Here is a 22,945-nt window from a genome sequence, read left to right as displayed (position 1 = left end):
TTGATTATTTTCCATGATTATTTTTGTGACATAATTTTCACTGTATCTAATAAAAACATTTAAAGCAGCCAAGACTACAGCATGCTCTGCTCCAAGGTGCCAAGACGAATGCAATAATAATGCTAATTAGTTACATGTACAGTACAAGACCTAATATGTATTAAACACTGTGTTGGGGAGTAGTATAACTACATTTAGATAAACTAGTAGTTTAAATGTCATTTGCAGCAGTGTTTTGGTAGCAAACTATATTCTAATTTGTGTAGTGGTTGCAGTTGTTATTTTCTATTTTGTAAGTTTGAAGTACAGATATATATATATATATATTTATATATATAATTTTTTCAAATCACCTTGACCAAATTTTCCTCCTCTTTCTAATCCTGATTGGTAAGAAGTCGATTTCCAATTAGCACACATTCCTGATCCTCAACTGTGAGCTGTATAGTTTTTCTCCCTGCGTGCAAATAGAAGGCATTGCTCACATGCACGCCATGTTTTGGCAACATAATAATGATATATATTTTTTTTTACAATGTCGTTTGAACTACATTTTTTGAGTTATTGTAGTTTCACAAGCAATATTTCTATTTAGGGTTACTTTGGTGCAGTTTAGCTTTCAGAGTAAATAAATTGGTAGTTTGTACAGCTACGCTTTTAGAGTAGTTTCCCCAACACTGACCGAACACCAACATTCAAATTACATTACATTACATTTATTTGGCAGACGCTTTTATCCAAAGCGACATACAAAAAGTGATAAAGTCCAAATAACAATAGACTTCATTAAAAAAATTATTATACATATTTATTGCTTTATATCAAAAATACACATCTTATTTCAGTGATATTGTTGTAAATATCTAAAAGAAAGACTACATTTGGAGATAAGCGGGAACATTCTGCGTTTCATTTTTATCACTGAAACTTACAATACAATCTTCATTCAAAACTCTCGTGCGTGGATATGAGTAGCAGTTTCAACACTGGTCAAAACGAGACTCATTCCAGTTTGTATCTCTCTGGGTTTTCCATCTCCGAATGTACCACGTGATTGGTCTCGGCTGCGCCGGCTGGTCGAAAGAGCACGCGCACCAGGTTGCCTTAGCTAATCAGCCCAGGTGCATAAACGTGTGCTGCTCTCCTCAGTTTGAGGCTGAGACCGGGAGCTCACACCGAGAGCGCTGTTATTGTGTTCGATTCGTTGTTTTGGAATTGTGTTCCAGGAAAAAGAAAGTAATCCTCAACTATGGTTTTGGAGGAGCTGGAGCTGGACCTGGCCGGGAAGGCGGGCCAGCTACTGGCGGCGCACGAGAAGTGGTCGCGAAGTTTTACTTTCTTTAGTCGTCATTATTTTATTTCATTGTTTTTGCCCAGAAACCGTGAGGGGGGGAGGGTGAAGGTGTCCGTTTATATTATTTAGTGTTTGTATGGGTGCGCGCTCTCACTCTCCATGCAGTAACCAACGGTGTTCCCCGGCACTGCCGGATCTCCTCCCTACGGTTGTCACGCTGGCGTGTGACATACCAAGGACAATTCTGTACACAAGGCAAAGCAGCACAAACTATGACCCACAAAGTTTTGCGTAAAACTAAAAATATCTTGGTCGATATAGGCTTATATTACTTCTGGGAATGTCTTAAACTGTGCTACATCCTTTTGTTCTGCTGTTTAAAGATAGTTGTTGTCCTGTTGTCATTTGTATGAAAATATTTGTCGGCGGGATATTGCTTTTCCAGCCTGGACAAAGTGCAGAGATTCACTTTAAAGTATGTCTTTTCTGGCTGCAAATCCTAAATATTCTACGGCGGATCTGATTCAGTTTCAGGCCGTAGATGAGGGGATTCAGGATCGGTGGAACAATGAGGTACTCCAGGGACATGAAATTTCGGAGAGCATGCAGACGGTTGGTGGGACCATAGCGAGCGTACATGAGGTCAAAAGCAGCTGCGACTGAGAAGTTGGCCAGTGATATTAAATGGGGCAAACAGGTCTGCATAAACTTGTTCCGTTCTTTCTGCGATCGCACGGAGGCTTTGACGATATCAACATAAGAAATCAAGATCAGCAGAACCTGTGCAACGTGAAAACCCGAGAGAACGGTCCCATATACGTTACTGACAGTGGTATCCACGCATGATAGCTTTGCCATTGCCCAAACTGTGCAATAAATCTTGTCGATATGGAATCCACAGATAGGTACTCTGGCTATCAGTACCGCCGCAAAAGCAGATTCACAGATGGATAAAAGCCAGATAAAAAGCAGCAATATCATCACCTTCCGAGGCGTGATGATGGAGTGGTAATTGAGCGGCTTGCATATCGCGATATACCTGTCATAAGCCATTATTGCTAACGTATGAAGTTCGCAGCTGAGGTAGGTGTATAATACAAAAATTTGAGTCAGACAAGCTTTATACGAAGTAACACTCAAGTCAGATGAAAGGTCCACCAATATTTTGGGATAAAATGTACAGGCACCTAATATCCCATTTACACACAAGCTACACAGAAAAATAAACATGGGTTCATGGAGTGTTCTCTCCAAAATAATTGTCACGATCAAAGTCAAGTTCACGAAAATAATAAAAAGGTAAACGAGTAAAGTGACAGCAAAGTATGCGTGTTTGGTAGACATCGTCTCATTCAGTCTTTGTAGAATAAACACTATTGTGGTGGAATTTTCCATGGTAGTTCTAGAACAGTTGCGTATAAAACACCGGGGAGATTCAGAGCTGTTCTTGCGCCAGTTTTTCCGGTGATACTTTCTCTTGCACCGAAAACAGGAAAAGTACAGAAGATCAGCAATAAGCAGACGGCTTGTTTGTGCAAAGGCTTGTGGACTTCTTATTCCGAAATGATCTCGCTCAGATAATACCTGTTCACAATGCTTGTCATTTGAATAAATTTCAATGAACTATATAGCTGAAATATCCTACCAAATTATTTTGAAATTAACATCAATAGCTTCATATATCAAAAAATAATATCACTTTCCGATGTTGAAGCCAAAAGGCTGACGACTTCATTTGGTTTCTAACAGTATAGAGAATGCAGCGCACAGAAAAATGTAATGCCTGTCCCCACCGTATCGGGCTTTATATCTGGATTGTGTAAATGGCCTTTGAGATTTGCCAGCTAATCACCGTCCTCACCGAATCTGCTTAATGAGCTGAAGTCCTGAGAGAGAAAAGTAACACAGGGAATTGTTAAAAATGATGATGGTGATGAAAATGATGAATTAGACCTACTTTATTAACTGCAAAATAGGAAATTCACATTATCCACAGCGCGGGACAGTACATTAAAATAGAGACAGGCTGCAAAGCACAGCACAAGAAAAATGAAAATAACGACTTAAAAAAACACAGGAGGTCAGGGCTGGCACAAACTCGCAACTGTGTAGTACACACAATTTTAAGAAAAACACGTTTTGGAGATACAAAAATACCAAGCTACTCACATATGCAAAGCACTGTGTAAAAGTCCTATATTAAAATTAATTCAAATTAGGCCTTCAATTAAAAGTACTGATTTCAAAATTCACTGAATTTAGTTCTAAGAAACAATATTGGCTACCTTAGCTCACACAAATTAAACAAACTGTATTCCAGTGCAATGCTACCTAATGCTACCTAAATTATTTTAAGCAACTTGGCCGTGTGGTAAAAGCAAGGAGATATAAGCAATTGAATTAGCAATTGGATTGAGCCGCCGACGGCAATGCATGATTCCAGACATCATTTTCACAGCTATTGCAACATCCCCTTTAACATTAAAATAAGAGACCTGTTTGCTGCTTGGATCTGATGGAGTTTATTTTTGTTGTCTGCAGTCATGATTTGAGCAGTTTAAATATATTTGATGCATATCAGACAACTTGAAGACTACTTAGTGAACATCAAAAAACAATGTCATTCTATTATTTTATTCTTTTCTTTCACAGTTATCATACAGCAACTGTAAAAGCAAAATTAATTATTTGTGATTATTTTCTTTGGTTTAATTGTCAGATGTACTTTTTTACATGAAAATTTTTAATTAAAAACAATTGGAATCTCCAATGTCACTCGAACTTTGCAGAAGCATCCTCCATATACGGGCCCTGCTGCAAACTCAGGTGTGTGAAAACATTCCATGATTTTCATCTGCAGCAAATGCCTTCCAGCCAGATGCTTCTTTTCATATCACAGTCACAATCATACACACGCACAGAGCAAAAGTGGAGGAGGCCCAATCATACACACGCGCAGAGCAGGAGTGGAGGAGGCCCAACCATACACACTCGAAGAGCAGGAGTGGAGGAGGCCCAATCATACACACGCGCAGAGCAGGAGTGGAGGAGGCCCAATCATACACACTCGTAGAGCAGGAGTGGAGGAGGCCCAACCATACACGTGCACAGAGAGAGCAAACCACAGGCACCTGGAAGGCCAGCAGGAGTCGCTAGATCAATGAACAATGCTACACCCCTACTGACTGTATCCTGCTCATATCCTCTCATATCCATACCCATTATGCACCGCTCCGTGGAGCTGCCGACCACAGTCGGCACTGGCAGAGGCCAGATCTGATCCAAGATCGTGGTGCCCACTCATGTGCTGCAAGCCGTTGTCAGATGTATTTAAGGATAATGGTAATACTGCAAGTATTCCCTGTTCCTGTCACGGCGCGGGTAGGGGGAACCCAAACGCAGAGGGAAAAGAAAACACAAATCCAAAATGGGAGGGGAACAAAGACTTTACTAAAGACAGGCAAACAAGCAGGGAACAGACAAGGCCACAAAGGGAAAAAACACGAACTCAAAAAATCTCTAAATAACAGAAAACAAGAGGAACTCAAACACGGGCAGGGTAGAACACGGTCAGGGCAGAACGCAGGTAGGCAGAACACAAGGGCAAATTAACAAGTCAGGAACAAAACAAGTCAGGAACAAAACAAGTCAGGAACAAAACAAGTCAGGAACAAAACAAGTCAGGAACAAAACAAGTCAGGAACAAAACAAGTCAGGAACAAAACCAGTCAGGAACAAAACTAGTCAGGAACAAAACTCAAGCAGGCAGGTACATGGAAGTCAGGGAACACACACAAGTAGGCAGGTACATGGAAGTCAGGGAACAAATACAAGCAGGCAGGTACATAGAAGTCAGGGAACAAACACAAGCAGGCAGGTACATCAAAGTCAGGGAACAAACACAACTCGGGAACAAACACAAACAGGTAAAAAAAACGCAGGCAGGTATAAATGGTCTGAACATTAAAAGGCAACAAACACAAGGAAGAACAAACGCAAGGAACCAGCACCCGAGTCAAGGGAACAGAGAACTTAAATAGACAAGGGGTAACAAGACACAGGTGAACTCAAAAAACAATCAAACCAGAAGGAGGGGATAACAAGACACAGGTGGGAACAATGATGGGATAACGAGACAATGAAACAATCATACAATTAACAGGGGGGGAGCAGGGCACAAAACAGAAGTGCCGCCATCTGGCGGCCCAACAGGGGAAACACAGACAGGAAAACAGGACCATGACAGTACCCCCCCCCCAAGGGACGGCTCCTGACGTCCCAGGAGGCCGACCCGGGGAGGGAGTCAACAGAGGGTGGGGGCTAAAGACAGGACTCAGACAGGAACAGGGACTGGACACAGAACTGGGGCAGGAACAGGACTGGACTGGACAGGACAAGACTCAGGGCTGGACTGGACAGGACAGGAACAAGACAAGAACAAGACTCGGGGCTAGAGGGGAACTCGGGGCTGGACGGGAACTCGGGGCAGAAACAGGACTGGACAGGAACAGGACGGGACTGGAACGGACGCAGGACTCGGGACTGGACTCGGACGGGGGAAACAGGACTCGGGACTGGACTCGGACGGGGGAAACAGGACTCGGGACTGGACTCGGACGGGGGAACAGGACTCGGGACTGGACTCGGACGGGGAAACAGGACTCGGGACTGGGCAGGACCCGGGCAACACGGGGAGACTCAGGGCTGGGCAGGACCCGGGCGACACGGGGAGACTCAGGGCTGGGCAGGACTCGGGCGACACGGGGAGACTCAGGGCTGGGCAGACTCGGGAAACTCAGGGCCCGCACATCGGGCGACACGGGGGAAACTCAGGGCCCGCACATCGGGCGACACGGGGGAAACTCAGGGCCCGCACATCGGGCGACACGGGGGAAACTCAGGGCCCGCACGTCGGGCGACACGGGGAAATTCAGGGCCCGCACTCCGGGCGACATGGGGAAATTCAGGGCCCGCACTCCGGGCGACACGGGGAAATTCAGGGCCCGCACTCCGGGCGACACGGGGACTCAGGAAACCAGGGGGGGACTCAGGAAACCAGGGGGGACTTGGACAGGGGCAAGGCAGACATACAGGACAGGACTGAGACGGGGCACGACAACACTGGACTGGGTTGGACAAGACTGACGGGGAAACAGACTGCCAGATACTGGCACAATCGGGAGACCTACAAGGACAGACACAGGGACAAGCAGGCGGGGAGGCACACGGCGACACCGACGGACACACAAAGGGACAGGCAGACAGGGAAGGCGAGGGGGGAGCCCAACAACTGACATAGGGACTGACACACAGGCAAACAAGACAAAACACACGCGGACTGGCACACTGACAGACAGGCAGACAGGCGGGCAAACACGTTAGCCGATGGGCTGATGGCTTGGGGGGCAGACAAACAGGCCAACAAACTGGCTGACACACATACGGGTAGACCAACAGACAAACAGGCGGGCAGACAATTAGACAGGGGGGCCGAGGAACACACGGACACACGGTTGGGAGGACGAACACCAAAGGGAGAATGGACACCAGGGGGAGCGACGAGACCGGGGGAGGGACGACCACTGGGGGGAGGACGGACTCCGGGGAAGAGACGATCACTGGGGGAAGGACCGACACCGGGGGAGAGACGACCACTGGGGGGAGGACAGACTCCGGGGAAGAAGCGACCACTGGGGGAAGCGACGACACCGGGGGAGAGACGATCACTGGGGGAAGGGCGAACACTAGGGGGAGCGAGAACACTAGGGGAAGCACGAACGCCAGGGGAAGCACGAACGCAGGGAGCACGAACGCCAGGGGGCAAGGTGTGGACACTAGGGGGAGCGAGAACACTAGGAAAAGAACGGACGCTGGGGGGCGTGAGAACACTAGGGGAAGCACAAACGCCAGGGGGAGCACGAACGCCAGGGGAAGCACGAACGCCAGGGGGCAAGGTGTGGACACTAGGGGGAGCGAGAACATTAGGGAAAGAACGGACACTGGGGGGCGCGGAACACTAGGGGAGCACGAACGCTGGGGGGAGACGAACGCCAGGGGAGCACAACGCTAGGGGGCAAGGCAGGTGGCTTAGGCTGCGGGCGGCCAGAGCAGTTGCGGCGGCCCCGCGGGACAACACATGGGACCGTGTCCCTCCGGGGCTTGGACGGCTCTGGAGGCCTCTCCGGAGCCTGGCGGCTCCGGGGCCCCCGGGACTCGAGGCGGCTGCGGAGGCTCCCCTGGGGCTTGAGGCGGCTCCGGAGGCCCCCGGGGCTCGAGGCAAGTACAGCCCGAAACTTGGGTGTAGCAGGCGGCCTCCGCGGAAGGGTCAGAGCAGGCGAGGCCTCCGGGGCTGGAGACGGCTCTGGGGGCCTCTCCGGGGCTCGAGGCGGCTCTGGGGGCCTCTCCGGGGCTGGAGGCGGCTCTGGGAGCCTCTCCGGGGCTCGAGGCGGATCTGGGGGCCCCTCCGGGACATGAGGCAGAGCAGGCCGTGATGGCCGCTCCAGGACTTGGGGCAGAGCAGGCCGTGATGGCCGCTCCGGGACTTGAGGCAGAGCAGGCCGTGAAGGCCGCTCCGGGACTTGAGGCACAGCAGGCCGTGAAGGCCGCTCCGGGACTTGAGGCAGAGCAGGCCGTGAAGGCCGCTCCGGGACTTGAGGCAGAGCAGGCCGTGAAGGCCGCTCCGGCACTCGGGGCAGAGCAGGCCGTGAAGGTCCCTCCGGCACTCGGGGCAGAGCAGGCCGTGAAGGTCCCTCCGGCACTCGGGGCAGAGCAGGCCGTGAAGGTCCCTCCGGCACTCGGGGCAGAGCAGGCCGTGAAGGTCCCTCCGGCACTCGGGGCAGAGCAGGCCGTGAAGGTCCCTCCGGCACTCGGGGCAGAGCAGGCCGTGAAGGTCCCTCCGGCACTCGGGGCAGAGCAGGCCGTGAAGGTCCCTCCGGCACTCGGGGCAGAGCAGGCCGTGAAGGCCCCTCCGGGACTTGGGGTGGAGCAGGCGACAGGAACACAGACCACAGCTGTAGGGAACCCGGCTGGGCAGCCGGACGGGACCGGCGGGACCCCCGCGGGCCGGACCCCGGAAAAATGGCAAGCCGAGACCCCTCAAAAGGGTCAGGATCCGCCTGCTGATCAGCTGGAGGTCCGGCCGACCGGGAGGCAGCCCGACCACGGCGCCTCCGCGACCGCCCGCCCCGGGCACTGGGAGGCTCAAGATCCCACCACCCCAATGGCATGTTAAACAAATAAAAAAAAAAATAAAAAAAAAACTCTGCTGGGTCCCACACTGGCTGGTTCCTTCTGTCACGGCGCGGGTAGGGGGAACCCAAACGCAGAGGGAAAAGAAAACACAAATCCAAAATGGGAGGGGAACAAAGACTTTACTAAAGACAGGCAAACAAGCAGGGAACAGACAAGGCCACAAAGGGAAAAAACACGAACTCAAAAAATCTCTAAATAACAGAAAACAAGAGGAACTCAAACACGGGCAGGGCAGAACACGGTCAGGGCAGAACGCAGGTAGGCAGAACACAAGGGCAAATTAACAAGTCAGGAACAAAACAAGTCAGGAACAAAACAAGTCAGGAACAAAACAAGTCAGGAACAAAACAAGTCAGGAACAAAACAAGTCAGGAACAAAACAAGTCAGGAACAAAACCAGTCAGGAACAAAACTAGTCAGGAACAAAACTCAAGCAGGCAGGTACATGGAAGTCAGGGAACACACACAAGTAGGCAGGTACATGGAAGTCAGGGAACAAATACAAGCAGGCAGGTACATGGAAGTCAGGGAACAAACACAACCCGGGAACAAACACAACTCGGGAACAAACACAAACAGGTAAAAAAAAACGCAGGCAGGTATAAATGGTCTGAACATTCATAGGCAACAAACACAAGGCAGAACAAACGCAAGGAACCAGCACCCGAGTCAAGGGAACAGAGAACTTAAATAGACAAGGGGTAACAAGACACAGGTGAACTCAAAAAACAATCAAACCAGAAGGAGGGGATAACAAGACACAGGTGGGAACAATAATGGGATAACGAGACAATGAAACAATCATACAATTAACAGGGGGGGAGCAGGGCACAAAACAGAAGTGCCGCCATCTGGCGGCCCAACAGGGGAAACACAGACAGGAAAACAGGACCATGACAGTTCCTGGATTTTGGCTGAGTTAAATGTGGTTTCATTGTTCTTCTGAAAGCAATGGGTGATCTAAGCGTCAAAACTTCACTTGATGTTTTAAATTCTGAAACTTTTACACTTGTTTCATTTCGCTAATATCTACAATGAGTCTTACGGTACTGAGCACAGAACCTCACCTCTGATGCTTCTGTGATACCGAAAATACTGTTCTGCATTTATCCTTCTTTTGACTTTTTCAGCGTGTTTCTGTCTGTCTGTCAGAACTGTATTTTGTCCCAGCTCTCGGAGCTGAGCTGTGGGAATGTAAATGACTAAATGGACTACATTTATATAGCGCTTTTATCCAAAACGCTTTACAATTGATGCCTCGCATTCACCAGAGCAATTAGGGGTCAAGTGTCTTGCTCAGGGACACTTCGACATGCGCAGGGTGGGGGATCGAACCGGCAACCCTCCGACTGCCAGACAACCGCTCTTACCTCCTGAGCTATGTCACCCCGTTAAGCTACTTCGCCCCGTTAAATGTCCCTCTTAAACGAATGATGTTGAGTCTCAGGATACTTGTGTCTTATTGTGACTTTCCATCAGACTGCTGTCACTTGAGCATCTTTATTAGCTTTTAGTAGAGTAGTTGGAAGGTGTTCATCTTGTACTGTGCCAAATAGCCTCACAAACTCAAACCAGGTCAAGGTCAAACCAGAATTTCTTTATTACATGACCGCAACATGTTTCTGCTGGCAGTACCTGTTCATTGCATTTAAAAATCTTGGGACTTTTCCGGTGCAGTGCAATAATGTGCCCATATAAATGTGAATGGGAAATATTTATTTTTGATTATTTTCCATGATTATTTTTGTGATATTATTTTCAGTGTATCTTAAAAAGTCATTTAAAGCAGCCAAAACGACAGCATGCTCTGCTCCAAGGTGCCAAGACGAATCCAATAATAATGCAAATTATTTACATGTACAGTATAAGACTTAATATGTATTAAACACTGTGTTGGGGAGCTACATGTAGGTAAAATAGCAGTTTAATTGTCTTTTGCAGCAGTTTCTTGGTAACAAACTATATTCTAATTTGCGCAATGGTTGTAGTTGTTATTATCTATTTCGTAAGCTTGAGGTGCAGTTAAGTACAAAAAATACTTTTGGCCCTAAAATATATATTTTTCAAATCCCTTTGACCAAATAATCCTCCTCTTTCTAATCCTGATTGGTGAGAAGCACTCTGCTCCACTATAATTGCCAATGGTGAACTGCCAAATGCCACACATTGCTGGTTTTCCACACTGAGCTGTATAGTTTTTCTCCCCGTGTGCAAATAGAAGGCGTTGCTCACATGCACGCCATGTCTGGGCGACATGATAATGATCATTTTTTACAACGTAGTTTGAACTACATTTTTGAGTTTTTGTAGTTTTACATGCAATATTTCTGTTTAGGGTTACTTTGGGGCAGTTCAGCTTTCAGTATGATGTAATTGGTAGTTTGTGCAGCTACACGTTCAGAGTAGTTTCCCCAGCACTGACTGAACACTAAATTCAAGTATGAATAACAGACCTCATTAAAAATATTGTTCTACGTTTCTATTACTATATCAAAAATATACATCTTTTTTCAGTGATATTTTTGTAAATAGCTAAGAGAAAGAATAATTTAGGAGAAACACCAGGACATTCTGAGTTTTATTTTTTTCACTGCAACTTAAAATGCTATCTACATATTTTACTGTCTTGAGTGGATTTGAACAAAAGGATTCTAACTGAAATGAGTCTAAACATAGGGAAAAACGAGACTCATTCCAGTTTGCATTTGTCTGGGTTTTCCAACTCCGAATGTGCCGTAAGGACAATGATTTTACACACAAGGCAAGGCAAAGCAAGGCAAGGCATGGAAAGGCAAGGCAAGGGAACACAACCCATGACCCACAAAGTTTTGCGTATAACGAAAACATAATGTAAGCCAAACTAGGCCACTAGACCAAGAAGGGCCTATATTACTACCGGAAATATCTAAAGCTGTGCTGCATTTTAGAATCATTTTGTTCATGTGTTTAGAGATATTCCTTTTATCCTGTTGTCATTTTTATGAAAACATTTGTAGACGGGATATTATTTTTCCACCCTGGACAAAGTAGAAACATTCACTTTAAAGTACGTCTTCTCTGGCTGCAAATCCTAAATATTCTCCGGCGGATCTGGTTCAGTTTCAGGCCATAAATGAGGGGATTCAGGATTGGTGGAACAACGAGGTACTCCACGGACATGAAATTGCGGAAAGCCAGCAGACGACTGGGGGGACCATAGCGAGCGTACATGAGGTCAAAAAAGACGGAGACTGTGAAGTTGGTTAATGAGATTAAATGGGGCAAACAGGTCTGCATGAACTTATTCCGTTCTTCCTGGGATCGCACAGAGGCTTTGATGATATCAACATAAGAAATCAAGATCAGCACAACCTGTGCAACGTGAAGAACCGAGAGAACGGTCCCATATACGTTACTGATAGTGGTATCCACGCATGACAGCTTTGCCATCGCCCAAACTGTGCAATAAATCTTGTCGATGTTGAATCCACAGAGAGGTAGTCTGGCTATCAGGACCACCGCAAAAGCTGATTCACAGATGGAAAAAAGCCAGGTAAAAAGCAGCAATTTCATCACCTTCCGAGGCGTGATGATGGAGTGATAATTGAGCGGCTTGCATATCGCGATATACCTGTCATAAGCCATCATTGCTAACGTATTAAGTTCGCAGCAGACGTAGGTGTATAATACAAAAATTTGACTCATACAAGCTTTATACGAAGTAACACTGAAGTCCGATGAAAAATCCACCAATAATTTGGGATAAAATGTACAGGCACCTAATATCCCATTTACACACAAACTACACAGAAAAATAAACATGGGCTCATGGAGTGTTCTCTCCAAAATAATTGTCACGATCAAAGTCAAGTTCACGAAAATAATAAAAAGGTAAACGAGTAAAGTGACAGCAAAGTATGCGTGTTTGGTAGACATCGTCTCATTCAGTCTTTGTAGAATAAACACTATTGTGGTGGAATTTTCCATGGTCGTTTTGTAACAGTTGCGTATAAAACACCGGGGAGGTTCGGAGCTGTTCCTGCGCCAGTTTTTCCGATGATAATTTCTCCTGCACCACAAACAGGAATAGTACAGAAGATCAGCAATAAGCAGATGTCTGTATTGTACAAAGGCTTGTGGACTTCTTATTCCAAAATTATCTCGCTCTGATATTACCTGTTCACAATGCTTGTCATTTGAATAAATTTCAATGAACTATATAGCTGAAATATCCTACCAAATTTTTTGAAATTAACATCAATAGCTTCATATATCAAAAAATAATATCACTTTCCGATGTTGAAGCCAAAAGGCTGACGACTTCATTTGGTTTCTAACAGTACAGAGAAAGCAGCACGCAGAAAGTCTGAATGTGTGTCCCCACCGTATCGGGCTTTATATCTGGATAGTGTAAATGGCCTTTGAGATTTGCTGGCTAATCACCGTCCTCACCGAATCTGCCTAATGAGCTGAAGTCCTGAGAGAGAAAAGTAACACAGGAAAGTGTTAAATATGATGATGATGATGATGATAATGATGAATTAGACCTACTTTATTAACTGCAAAAGAGGAAATTCACATTATCCACAGAGCGGGACAGTACATTAAAATAGAGATAGGCTACAAAGCACAGCACAAGAAAAATGAAAATAACGACTTACAAAAACACAGGAGGTCAGGGCTGGCACAAACTCACAACTGTGTAGTACACACAATTTTACGAAAAACACATTTTGGAGATACAAAAATACCAAGCTACTCACATATGCAAAACACCGTGTAAAAGTCATTTATTAAAATTAACTCAAATTAGGCCTTCAATTAAAAGTACTGATTTCAAAATTCGCTGAATTTAGTTCTAAGAAACAATATTGGCTAACTTAGCTCACACAAATTGAACAAACTGTATTCCAGTGCAATGCTAACTAATGCTACCTAAATTATTTTAAGCAACTTGGCCCTGTGGTAAAAGCAAGAAGATTTAAGCAATTGAATTAGCAATTGGATTGAGCCGCCGACGGCAATGCGTGATTCCAGACATCATTTTCACAGCTATTGCAACATCCCTTTTAACACCTATTGCTACATCCCCTTTAACATTAAATTAAGAGACCTGTTGGCTGCTTGGATCTGATGGAGTTTATTTTTGTTGTCTGCAGTCATGATTTGAGCAGTTTAAATATATTTGATGCATATCAGACAACTTCAAGACTACTTAGTGAACATCAAAAAACAATGCAATTCTATTATTGTAGTCTATTCTTTCACAGTAATCATACAGCGACTGTAAAATCAAAATTAATAATTTGTTATTCTTTTCTTTGTTTTAATTGTCAGATGTACTATTTTTACATGACAATGTTTTATTAAAAAAAAATTTGGAATCTCCAATGTCACTCGAACTTGGAACATTGCAGAAGCATCCTCCATATACGGGCCCTTCTGCAAACTCAGGTGTGTGAAAACAATCCGTGATTTTCATCTGGAGCAAATGCCTTCCAGCCAGATGCTTCTTTTCATATCACAGTCACAATCATACACACACGCAGAGCAGAAGTGGAGGAGGCCCAGTCATACACACGCGTACAGCAGGAGTGGAGGAGGCCCAACCATACACACGCGCAGAGCAGGAGTGGAGGAGGCCCAATTATACACATGCACAGAGCAGGAGTGGAGGAGACCCAATCATACACATGCGCAGAGCAGGAGTGGAGGAGGCCCAATCATACACATGCACAGAGCAGGAGTGGAGGAGGCCCAATCATACACATGCGCAGAGCAGGAGTGGAGGAGGCCCAAGCATACACACGCGCAGAGCAGGAGTGGAGGAGGCCCAATCATACACATGCACAGAGCAGGAGTGGAGGAGGTCCAATCATACACACGCGCAGTGCAGGAGTGGAGGAGGCCCAATCATACACACGTGCAGAGCAAGAGTGGAGGAGGTCCAATCATACACACGCGCAGAGCAGGAGTGGAGGAGGCCCAATCATACACACTCGCAGAGCAGGAGTGGAGGAGGCCCAATCATACACGTGCACAGAGAGAGCAAACCACAGGCACCTGGAAGGCCAGCAGGAGTCGCTAGATCAATGAAACATTCTACACCCCTACTGACTGTATCCTGCTCATATCCTCTCTTATCCATACCCATTATGCATCGCCCCTGTGGAGCTGCCGACCACAGTCGGCACTGGCAGAGGCCAGATCTGATCCAAGATCGTGGTGCCCACTCATGTGCTGCAAGCCGCTGTCAGATGTATTTAAGGATAATGGTAATACTGCAAGTATTCCCTGTTCCTGGATTTTGGCTGAGTTAAATGTGGTTTCATTGTTCTTCTGAAAGCAATGGGTGATCTAAGCGTCAAAACTTCGCTTGATGTTTTAAATTATGAAACTTTTACACTTGTTTCATTTCACTAAGATCTACAATGAGTCTTACGGTACTGAGCACAGAACCTCACCTCTGATGCTTCTGTGATACTGAAAAAAACTGTTCTGCATTCATCCTTCTTCTGACTTTTTCAGCGTGTTTCTGTCTGTCTGTCAGAACTGTATTTTGTCCCAGCTCTCGGAGCTAAGCTGTGGGAATGTAAATGGACTAAATGGACTACATTTATATAGCGCTTTTATCCAAAACGCTTTACAATTGATGCCTCGCATTCACCAGAGCAATTAGGGGTCAGGTGACTTGCTCAGGGACACTTCGACATGCCCAGGGTGGGGGATCAAACCGGCAACCCTCCGACTGCCAGACAACCGCTTTTACTTCCTGAGCCATGTCGCCCCGTTAAGCTATATGTCACCCCATTAAATGTCCCTCTTAAACGAACGATGTTGAGTCTCAGGATACTTGTGTCTTATTGTGACTTTCCATCAGACTGCTGTCAGTTGAGCATCCTTATTAGCTTTTAGTAGAGTAGTTGGAAGGTGTTCATCTTGTACTGTGCTAAATAGCCTCACAAAGTCAAACCAGGTCAAGGTCAAACTAGAATTTCTTTATTACATGACCGCAGCATATTTCTGCTGGCAGTACCTATTAATTACATTTAAAAATCTTGGGACTTTTCCGGTGCAGTGCAATAATGTGCCCATATAAATGTGAATGGGAAATATTTATTTTTGATTATTTTCCATGATTATTTTTGTGCTATTATTTTCAGTGTATCTAAAAAAGTCATTTAAAGCAGCCAAAACGACAGCATGCTCTGCTCCAAGGTGCCAAGACGAATCCAATAATAATGCAAATTATTTACATGTACAGTATAAGACTTAATATGTATTAAACACTGTGTTGGGGAGTAGTTTAACTACATGTAGGTAAACTAGCAGTTTAATTGTCTTTTGCAGCAGTTTCTTGGTAACAAACTATATTCTAATTTGTGTAGTGGTCGCAGTTGTTATTATCTATTTCGGAAGTTTGAGGTGCGGATAAGTACAATAAATACTTTTGGCCCTAAAATATATATTTTTCAAATCCCTTTTTCACCAAATAATCCTCCTCTTTCTAATTCTGATTGGTGAGAAGCACTCTGCTCCACTATAATTGCCAATGGTGAACTGCCAATTGCCACACATTGCTGGTTTTCCACACTGAGCTGTATAGTTTTTCTCCCCGTGTGCAAATAGAAGGCATTGCTCTCGCCATGTCTGGGCGACATGATAATGATCATTTTTTCCAACGTAGTTTGAGCTACATTTTTGAGTTCTTGAAGTTTTACATGCAATATTTCTGTTTAGGGTTACTTTGGTGCAGTTCAGCTTTCAGTATGATGTAATTGGTAGTTGTGCAGCAACACGTTCAGAGTAGTTTCCCCAGCACTGACTGAACACCAAATTCAAGTATTAATAACAGACCTCATTAAAAATATTGTTCTACGTTTCTGTTACTATATCAAAAATATACATCTTTTTTCAGTGATATTTTTGTAAATAGCTAAGAGAAAGAATAATTTAGGAGAAACACCAGAACATTCTGAGTTTTATTTTTTTCACTGCAACTTAAAATGCTATCTACATTTTTTACTGTCTTGAGTGGATTTGAACAAAAGGATTCTAACTGAAATGAGTCTAAACACAGGGAAAAACGAGACTCATTCCAGTTTGCATTTGTCTGGGTTTTCCAACTCCGAATGTGCCGTAATGACAGTGATTTTACACACAAGGCAAGGCAAAGCAAGGCAAGGGAACACAACCCATGACCCACAAAGTTTTGCGTATAACGAAAACATAATGTAAGCCAGACTAAGCCACTAGACCAAGAAGGGCCTATATTACTACCGGGAATATCTAAAACTGTGCTGCATCTTAGAGTCATTTTGTTCACGTGTTTAGAGATATTCCTTTTATCCTGTTGTCATTTTTATGAAAACATTTGTAGACGGGATATTATTTTTCCACCCTGGACAAAGTAGAAACATTCACTTTAAAGTACGACTTTTCTGGCTGCAAATCCTAAATATTCTCCGGCGGATCTGGTTCAGTTTCAGGCCATAAATGAGGGGATTCAGGATTGGTGGAACAACGAGGTACTCCACGGACATGAAATTGCGGAAAGCCAGCAGACGATTGGAGGGACCATAGCGAGCGTACATGAGGTCAAAAAAGACGGAGACTGTGAAGTTGGTTAATGAGATTAAATGGGGCAAACACGTCTGCATGAACTTATTCCGTTCTTCCTGCGATCGCACAGAGGCTTTGATGATATCAACATAAGAAATCAAGATCACCACAACCTGTGCAACGTGAAAAACCGCGAGAATGGACCCGTACACGTTGCTGATCGTGGTATCCACACATGACAGCTTTACCACTGGCCAACCTGTACAATAAATCCTGTCGATGTTGAATCCACAAAGAGGTAGTCTGGCTATCAGGACCACCGCAAAAGCTGATTCACAGATGGAAAAAAGCCAGGTAAAAAGCAGCAATTTCATCACCTTCCGAGGCGTGATGATGGAGTGGTAACTGAGCGGCTTGCATATCGCGATATACCTGTCATAAGCCATCATTGCCAACGTCGTCAATTCGCAGCAGGTATAGGTGTATAATACAAAAATTTGACTCAGACAAGCTTTATAAGACGTAACACTCAAATCAGATGAAAGGTCCACAAGTATTTTAGGATAAAATGTACAGGCACCTAATATCCCATTTACACACAAGCTACACAGAAAAATAAACATGGGCTCATGGAGTGTTCTCTCCAAAATAATTGTCACGATCAAAGTCAAGTTCACGAAAATAATAAAAAGGTAAACAAGTAAAGTGACAGCAAAGTATGTGTGTTTGGTAGACATCGTCTCATTCAGTCTTTGTAGAATAAACATTATTGTAGTGGAATTTTCCATGGTAGTTTTGTAACAGTTGCGTATAAAACACCGGAGAGGTTCGGAGCTGTTCTTGCGCCAGTTTTTCCGATGATAATTTCTCCTGCACCACAAACAGGAATAGTACAGAGGATCAGCAATAAGCAGATGTCTGTATTGTACAAAGGCTTGTGGACTTCGTATTCCGAAATTATCTCGCTCTGATATGACCTGTTCACAACGCTTGTCATTTGAATAATTTTCAATGAACTATATAGCTGAAATATTCTACCAAATTTTTTGAAATTAACATCAATTGCTTCATATATCAAAAAAATAATATCACTTTCCGATGTTGAAGCCAAAAGGCTGACGACTTCATTTGGTTTCTAACAGTACAGAGAAAGCAGCACGCAGAAAGTCTGAATGTCTGTCCCCACCGTATCGGGCTTTATATCTGGATTGTGTAAATGACCTTTGAGATTTGCTGGCTAATCACCGTCCTCTTCGAATCTACCTAATGAGCTGATGTCATGAGAGAGGATAATAACACAGGCAAGTGTTAAATATGATTATGATGATGATGAAATAGACCGACTTCATTAATCCCCAAAGGGGAAATTCACATTGACCACGGCGCAGGACATTACATTAAATTAGAGACAGCCTACAAAGCACAGAATGAGGAAACATTAAAATAAAAAACTTAAAAAAAAACACACCGGGGGTCAAGGGCTGGCACCAGCACACACCTATACAGTTCATACAATCTGAAGAAAAACACGTTTTCAACATGAAGAAATGCCAAGCTATACTCACACATGCAAAGCAGTGTCTACAAATCTTTCATTCAAATGAGCAAAATTGAGGCATTCTATTAAATGTATTGATATCAAAATTCCGCCAAGTTATAAGAAACAATATTTGCTATATTAGCTGACACAAATTAAACAAGCTGTATTCCAAAGCAATGCTACCCAATGCTTCCTAAATTATTTCAAGTGATGTGGCCCTGTGCGAGCACTCATACAGTATACTAATGGGGCAAACATATGTTTGGATATATCTGTAACATTTAATATTTGTTTAATGTGCCTCAATATTTTTGTTGGTAAATGTGCATGTTATATGCTGCTAGGGACATGTCCCCAAGGTGATAATGAGCCCAGTATTCTATGTATGTATGTATGTACGTATGCATGTACATATGTATGTACGTATGTACGTATGTATGTATGTATAGAATTTATTTCACAATCAGTATATATTTTCATATATTTTCAAATATAAAACAATGCCTACATTTTGTAAAATGAACTTGGCAACCAAGTACAAACATACCCATTCTGAAGTGTAGGTATTCACCACCGGTTTCATACATTCATTTAAATGTCTTATTCTTTGAGGCTAATTTTACACTTTGATATGACACAAAGTTTGAATTACCACGTTGTCTTCAGATAGTAAGATGAAAAAAAAAACAGAGCCAAGTTGCTTGAAATAATTTAGTAAGCATTGGATAGCATTGCTTTGGAATACACTTGTTATATTTGTGTGAGCTAAGATAGCCAATATTGTGTCTTGTGACTTGGCCTAATTTTGATATCAATACTTTTAATGACAGGCCTTTTGCATTTGTGGTACTTTATTTCTGCCTAAATTACGAATATAATGCAATCTGGTTAGTATTGCAAATGGTACAACTGTTTTGCTTCATTTAAGCCATTTTCCCAGTCTCTGTGATGCTCACTCCTGGGGTTAAATGACCTTAAAATAGAACGCACCCTAAATTGGTGAGTATTGACCCTATTTGCATCTGTGTGGCGGGAATTATTTGCTGAAAAAAGTCAAACCTTGTTTAAATTTCTTCAGTTGCATACAACAAACAGCTAGTCTTTTACAGTGCAAACTGGTAAGCTAGCCAGTGTTGCCAACTTTCATGAGACAAATTAGCAACTTTGTTATCGAAAGTGAGCCAAAACGAGAGAGTGATTGTGAACAGAGGATAGCTGAATTAATAAGTTTGCTCGTGTCATTGAATAATAGTAGCCCATCCATGGCCTAAATGTGAAAAAAGCAACATTACTTGTCACATTTCCAAACAAGCATTCAGGAAACAAAATAAACAAACCCTAAAAACCACAAGCTGTGACTTCAGATTTTTTTCAAGCATCTACAGCATTACATTACATTACGTTTATTTAGCAGACGCTTTTATCCAAAGCGACGTACAAACAGCATGCCCTGCTCCGAGGAGCACACGCTGCTGGTTCTCCACACTGAGCTGTATAGTGAGTGGTTTCCTCTGTGTGCACAAAGAAGGCATTACACACATGCAGGCCATGTCTGGGCAACATGATAATGATCATTTTTTTACCAAGCAGTTTGAACTACATTTCATTTGACTTATTCTGTTTTTACAAGCAATATTTCTATTTAGGGTCACTTTTGTGCAGTTCAGCTTCCAGAGTGGAGTAACTGGCTACTCTGTACAGCCACACTTTCAGAGTAGTTACCCCAACACTGATTGTACACCAAAATTCCAATAAAGTCCAAATAACAACAGACCTAATTAAAAAACATTGTTCTACATATCTATTACTATATCAAATATATACATCTTTTTCCAGTGATATTTTTCTAAATATCTAAGAGGAAAAACTAATTTGGAGAAACATAAGAACATTGTGAATTTAATTATAATCACTGCAACTGACAATGCAATCTAACTATTTTACTCTTTTGCATGGATATGAACAGCAGCCTCAACACAGGGGAAAAAGAGACCCATTCCGGTTTGCATCTGTCTGGGTTTTCCCAACTCCAAATGCACCGTAAGGACATTTTCATACATAAGGCCAACACAACCCATGGTCCACAAAGTTTTGCGTAAAGGTAAAGAATAATGTACACCAAACAAGGCCACTAGACAGAGATAGGCTTAAATTACTTCAATATACCTATAGAAGTATATAGAAGAATATCTACATCTGTGCTGCGTCTTACAATCCTATTGTTCTGCTGTTCAGAAATAATTTTAGTGCTGTTGTCACTTTTAAGAAAACATATGAAGGTGGGATATTGCTTTTCAAAGAACAAACATTCACTTTAAAGAATGTCTTTTCCGGCTGCAAATCCTGAAGATTCTCTGGCGGATCTGGTTCAGTTTCAGACCATAGATGAGGGGATTCAGGATCGGTGGAACAAGGAGGTACTCCACGGACATGAAAGTGCGGAGAGCGTGCAGACGGTCGGTGGGACCATAGCGAGCGTACATGATATCAAATATGACTGAGACTGTGAAGTTGATCAATGCGATTAAATGGGGCAAACAGGTCTGCATGAACTTATTCCGTTCTTCCTGCGATCGCACAGCGGCTTTGACAATATTAATATAAGAAATCATGATCAGCACTACCTGTAAAAGGTGAAAAACCGAGAGAATGAACCCGTATACGTTGTTGATAGTGGTGTCCACACATGACAGCTTCACCACTGCCCAAATGGTGCAATATATCTTTTCAATTTTGAACCCACAGAGAGGTAATCTGGCTATCAGGACCACCGCAAAAGCTGATATATAGATGGATAAAAGCCAGGTAAAAAGCAGTAATTTCACAACCTTTTGAGGTGTGATGATGGAGTGGTAATTGAGTGGCTTGCATATGGCGACATACCTGTCATAAGCCATCACTGTTAATGTAGTAAATTCACAGGGAATGTAGCTGTACAATACAAAAATTTGGCCCAGACAAGCTTCATACGAAGTGACACTCAAGTCAGATGAAAGGTCCACCAATATTTTAGGATAAAATGCAGAGGCACCCCATAGCCCGTTTACACACAAGTTACAGAGAAATATAAGCATGGGCTCATGGAGCGTTTTCTCCAAAATAATTGTCACAATCAAAGTCAGGTTTACTAAAATTGTAAAAAGATAAACAATATGAATAACAGCAAAGTAAGCCTGCTTGCTTGACTTAAACTCATTCAGTCCTTGTAGAACAAACAGTATTTTAGTTGAATTCTCCATTGTAATAGTAGGAAAAAACAGAAGATCAGCAATAAGCAGACTGCTTGTTCGTACAAGCGCTTGTGGTCTTCCTATTCCAAAATCATCTCTCTCTGATATTACGCATTCAGGATGCTTGTCATTTGATGCTTGTCATAATATAATCATTTCCTGATGTTCAAGCCAAGGGGCTGAAGACTTCATTTGGTTCCTAACAGTACAGAGAAAGCAACGCGCAGAAACATTTACTCTCTGTGCCCACTGTATCAGGCTTTATATCTGGATTGTGTAAATGGCCTTTGAGATTTGCCAGCTAATCACCGACCTCACCGAATCTGCTTAATGAGTTGAAGTCCCAAGAGAGAAAAAGAGAAAAATAACACAAGCAAGAGTTAAATGTGATGATGATGAAATACTTTATTAACAGCATAAGTCAAGTGTTGTCCATTGCAAGACCAGCCTGCCCCGATTCTGCACTGCTCTAATTTAGGAGGGGCAGCCACATGTTTTTTAATTTTTTATTCAAGGCACAGTATGTATACAGTTCTCAGGGTTTTTTCATCCTTTGTATGCTACAGTGTATTATAAACACTGTTGGTTGCCGCATGGAGAGAGAGCGAGCGCACACACACAAACACGAAATTAAATAAATGACACCTTCACCCTCCCCCCTCACGGGGTCCAGACAAACACAATCAATTAAACAACAAACTAAAATAATAAAGACAATAAAGATCACTGCAACTGACAATGCAATCTAAATATTTTACTCTTTTGCGTGGATATGAACAGCAGCCTCAACACAGGGGAAAAAGAGACCCATTCCGGTTTGCATCTGTCTGGGTTTTCCCAACTCCAAATGCACCGTAAGGACGTTTTCATACATAAGGCCAACACAACCCATGGCCCGCAAAGTTTTGCGTAAAGGTAAAGAATAATGTACACCAAAAAGGCCACTAGACCGAGATAGGCTTAAATTACTTCTATACACCTATAGAAGTATATAGACGAATATCTACATCTGTGTTGCGTCTAACAATCCTATTGTTCTGCTGTTCAGAAATAATTTTAGTGCTGTTGTCACTTTTATGAAAACATATG

At 43.5% G+C, this 22,945-nt stretch overlaps 4 protein-coding genes across 4 annotated transcripts; all 4 read right to left on the bottom strand.

Moving 5' to 3' along the window:
* Positions 1–898: 898 nt before the first annotated feature.
* Positions 899–3,015, bottom strand: LOC135236971 (olfactory receptor 4C6-like). The gene has a single exon (XM_064303629.1). It carries the CDS (start codon positions 2,687–2,689, stop codon positions 1,760–1,762), a length of 930 nt encoding a protein of 309 aa, XP_064159699.1. The 5' UTR covers positions 2,690–3,015; the 3' UTR covers positions 899–1,759.
* An 8,157-nt stretch (positions 3,016–11,172) lies between these two features.
* On the bottom strand, positions 11,173–12,503 carry LOC135235766 (olfactory receptor 4S1-like). The gene has a single exon (XM_064301574.1). The coding sequence runs from the start codon at positions 12,458–12,460 to the stop codon at positions 11,582–11,584; it is 879 nt and encodes a 292-aa protein (XP_064157644.1). The 5' UTR covers positions 12,461–12,503; the 3' UTR covers positions 11,173–11,581.
* Positions 12,504–16,413: 3,910 nt separating this feature from the next.
* Positions 16,414–18,229, bottom strand: LOC135236798 (olfactory receptor 4S1-like). Its single transcript, XM_064303327.1, has one exon. It carries the CDS (start codon positions 17,872–17,874, stop codon positions 16,945–16,947), a length of 930 nt encoding a protein of 309 aa, XP_064159397.1. The 5' UTR covers positions 17,875–18,229; the 3' UTR covers positions 16,414–16,944.
* A 1,875-nt stretch (positions 18,230–20,104) lies between these two features.
* Positions 20,105–21,866, bottom strand: LOC135236098 (olfactory receptor 1E16-like). Its single transcript, XM_064302288.1, has one exon. The coding sequence runs from the start codon at positions 21,863–21,865 to the stop codon at positions 20,936–20,938; it is 930 nt and encodes a 309-aa protein (XP_064158358.1). The 5' UTR covers position 21,866; the 3' UTR covers positions 20,105–20,935.
* Positions 21,867–22,945: the final 1,079 nt, after the last annotated feature.

The sequence above is a fragment of the Anguilla rostrata genome, chromosome 12, assembly GCF_018555375.3.
Source record: "Anguilla rostrata isolate EN2019 chromosome 12, ASM1855537v3, whole genome shotgun sequence".
NCBI classification, from domain to species: domain Eukaryota; kingdom Metazoa; phylum Chordata; class Actinopteri; order Anguilliformes; family Anguillidae; genus Anguilla; species Anguilla rostrata.
The sequence above is the reverse complement of the archived record's forward strand: the minus strand, read 5'-3'. Positions and strand labels throughout refer to the sequence as shown.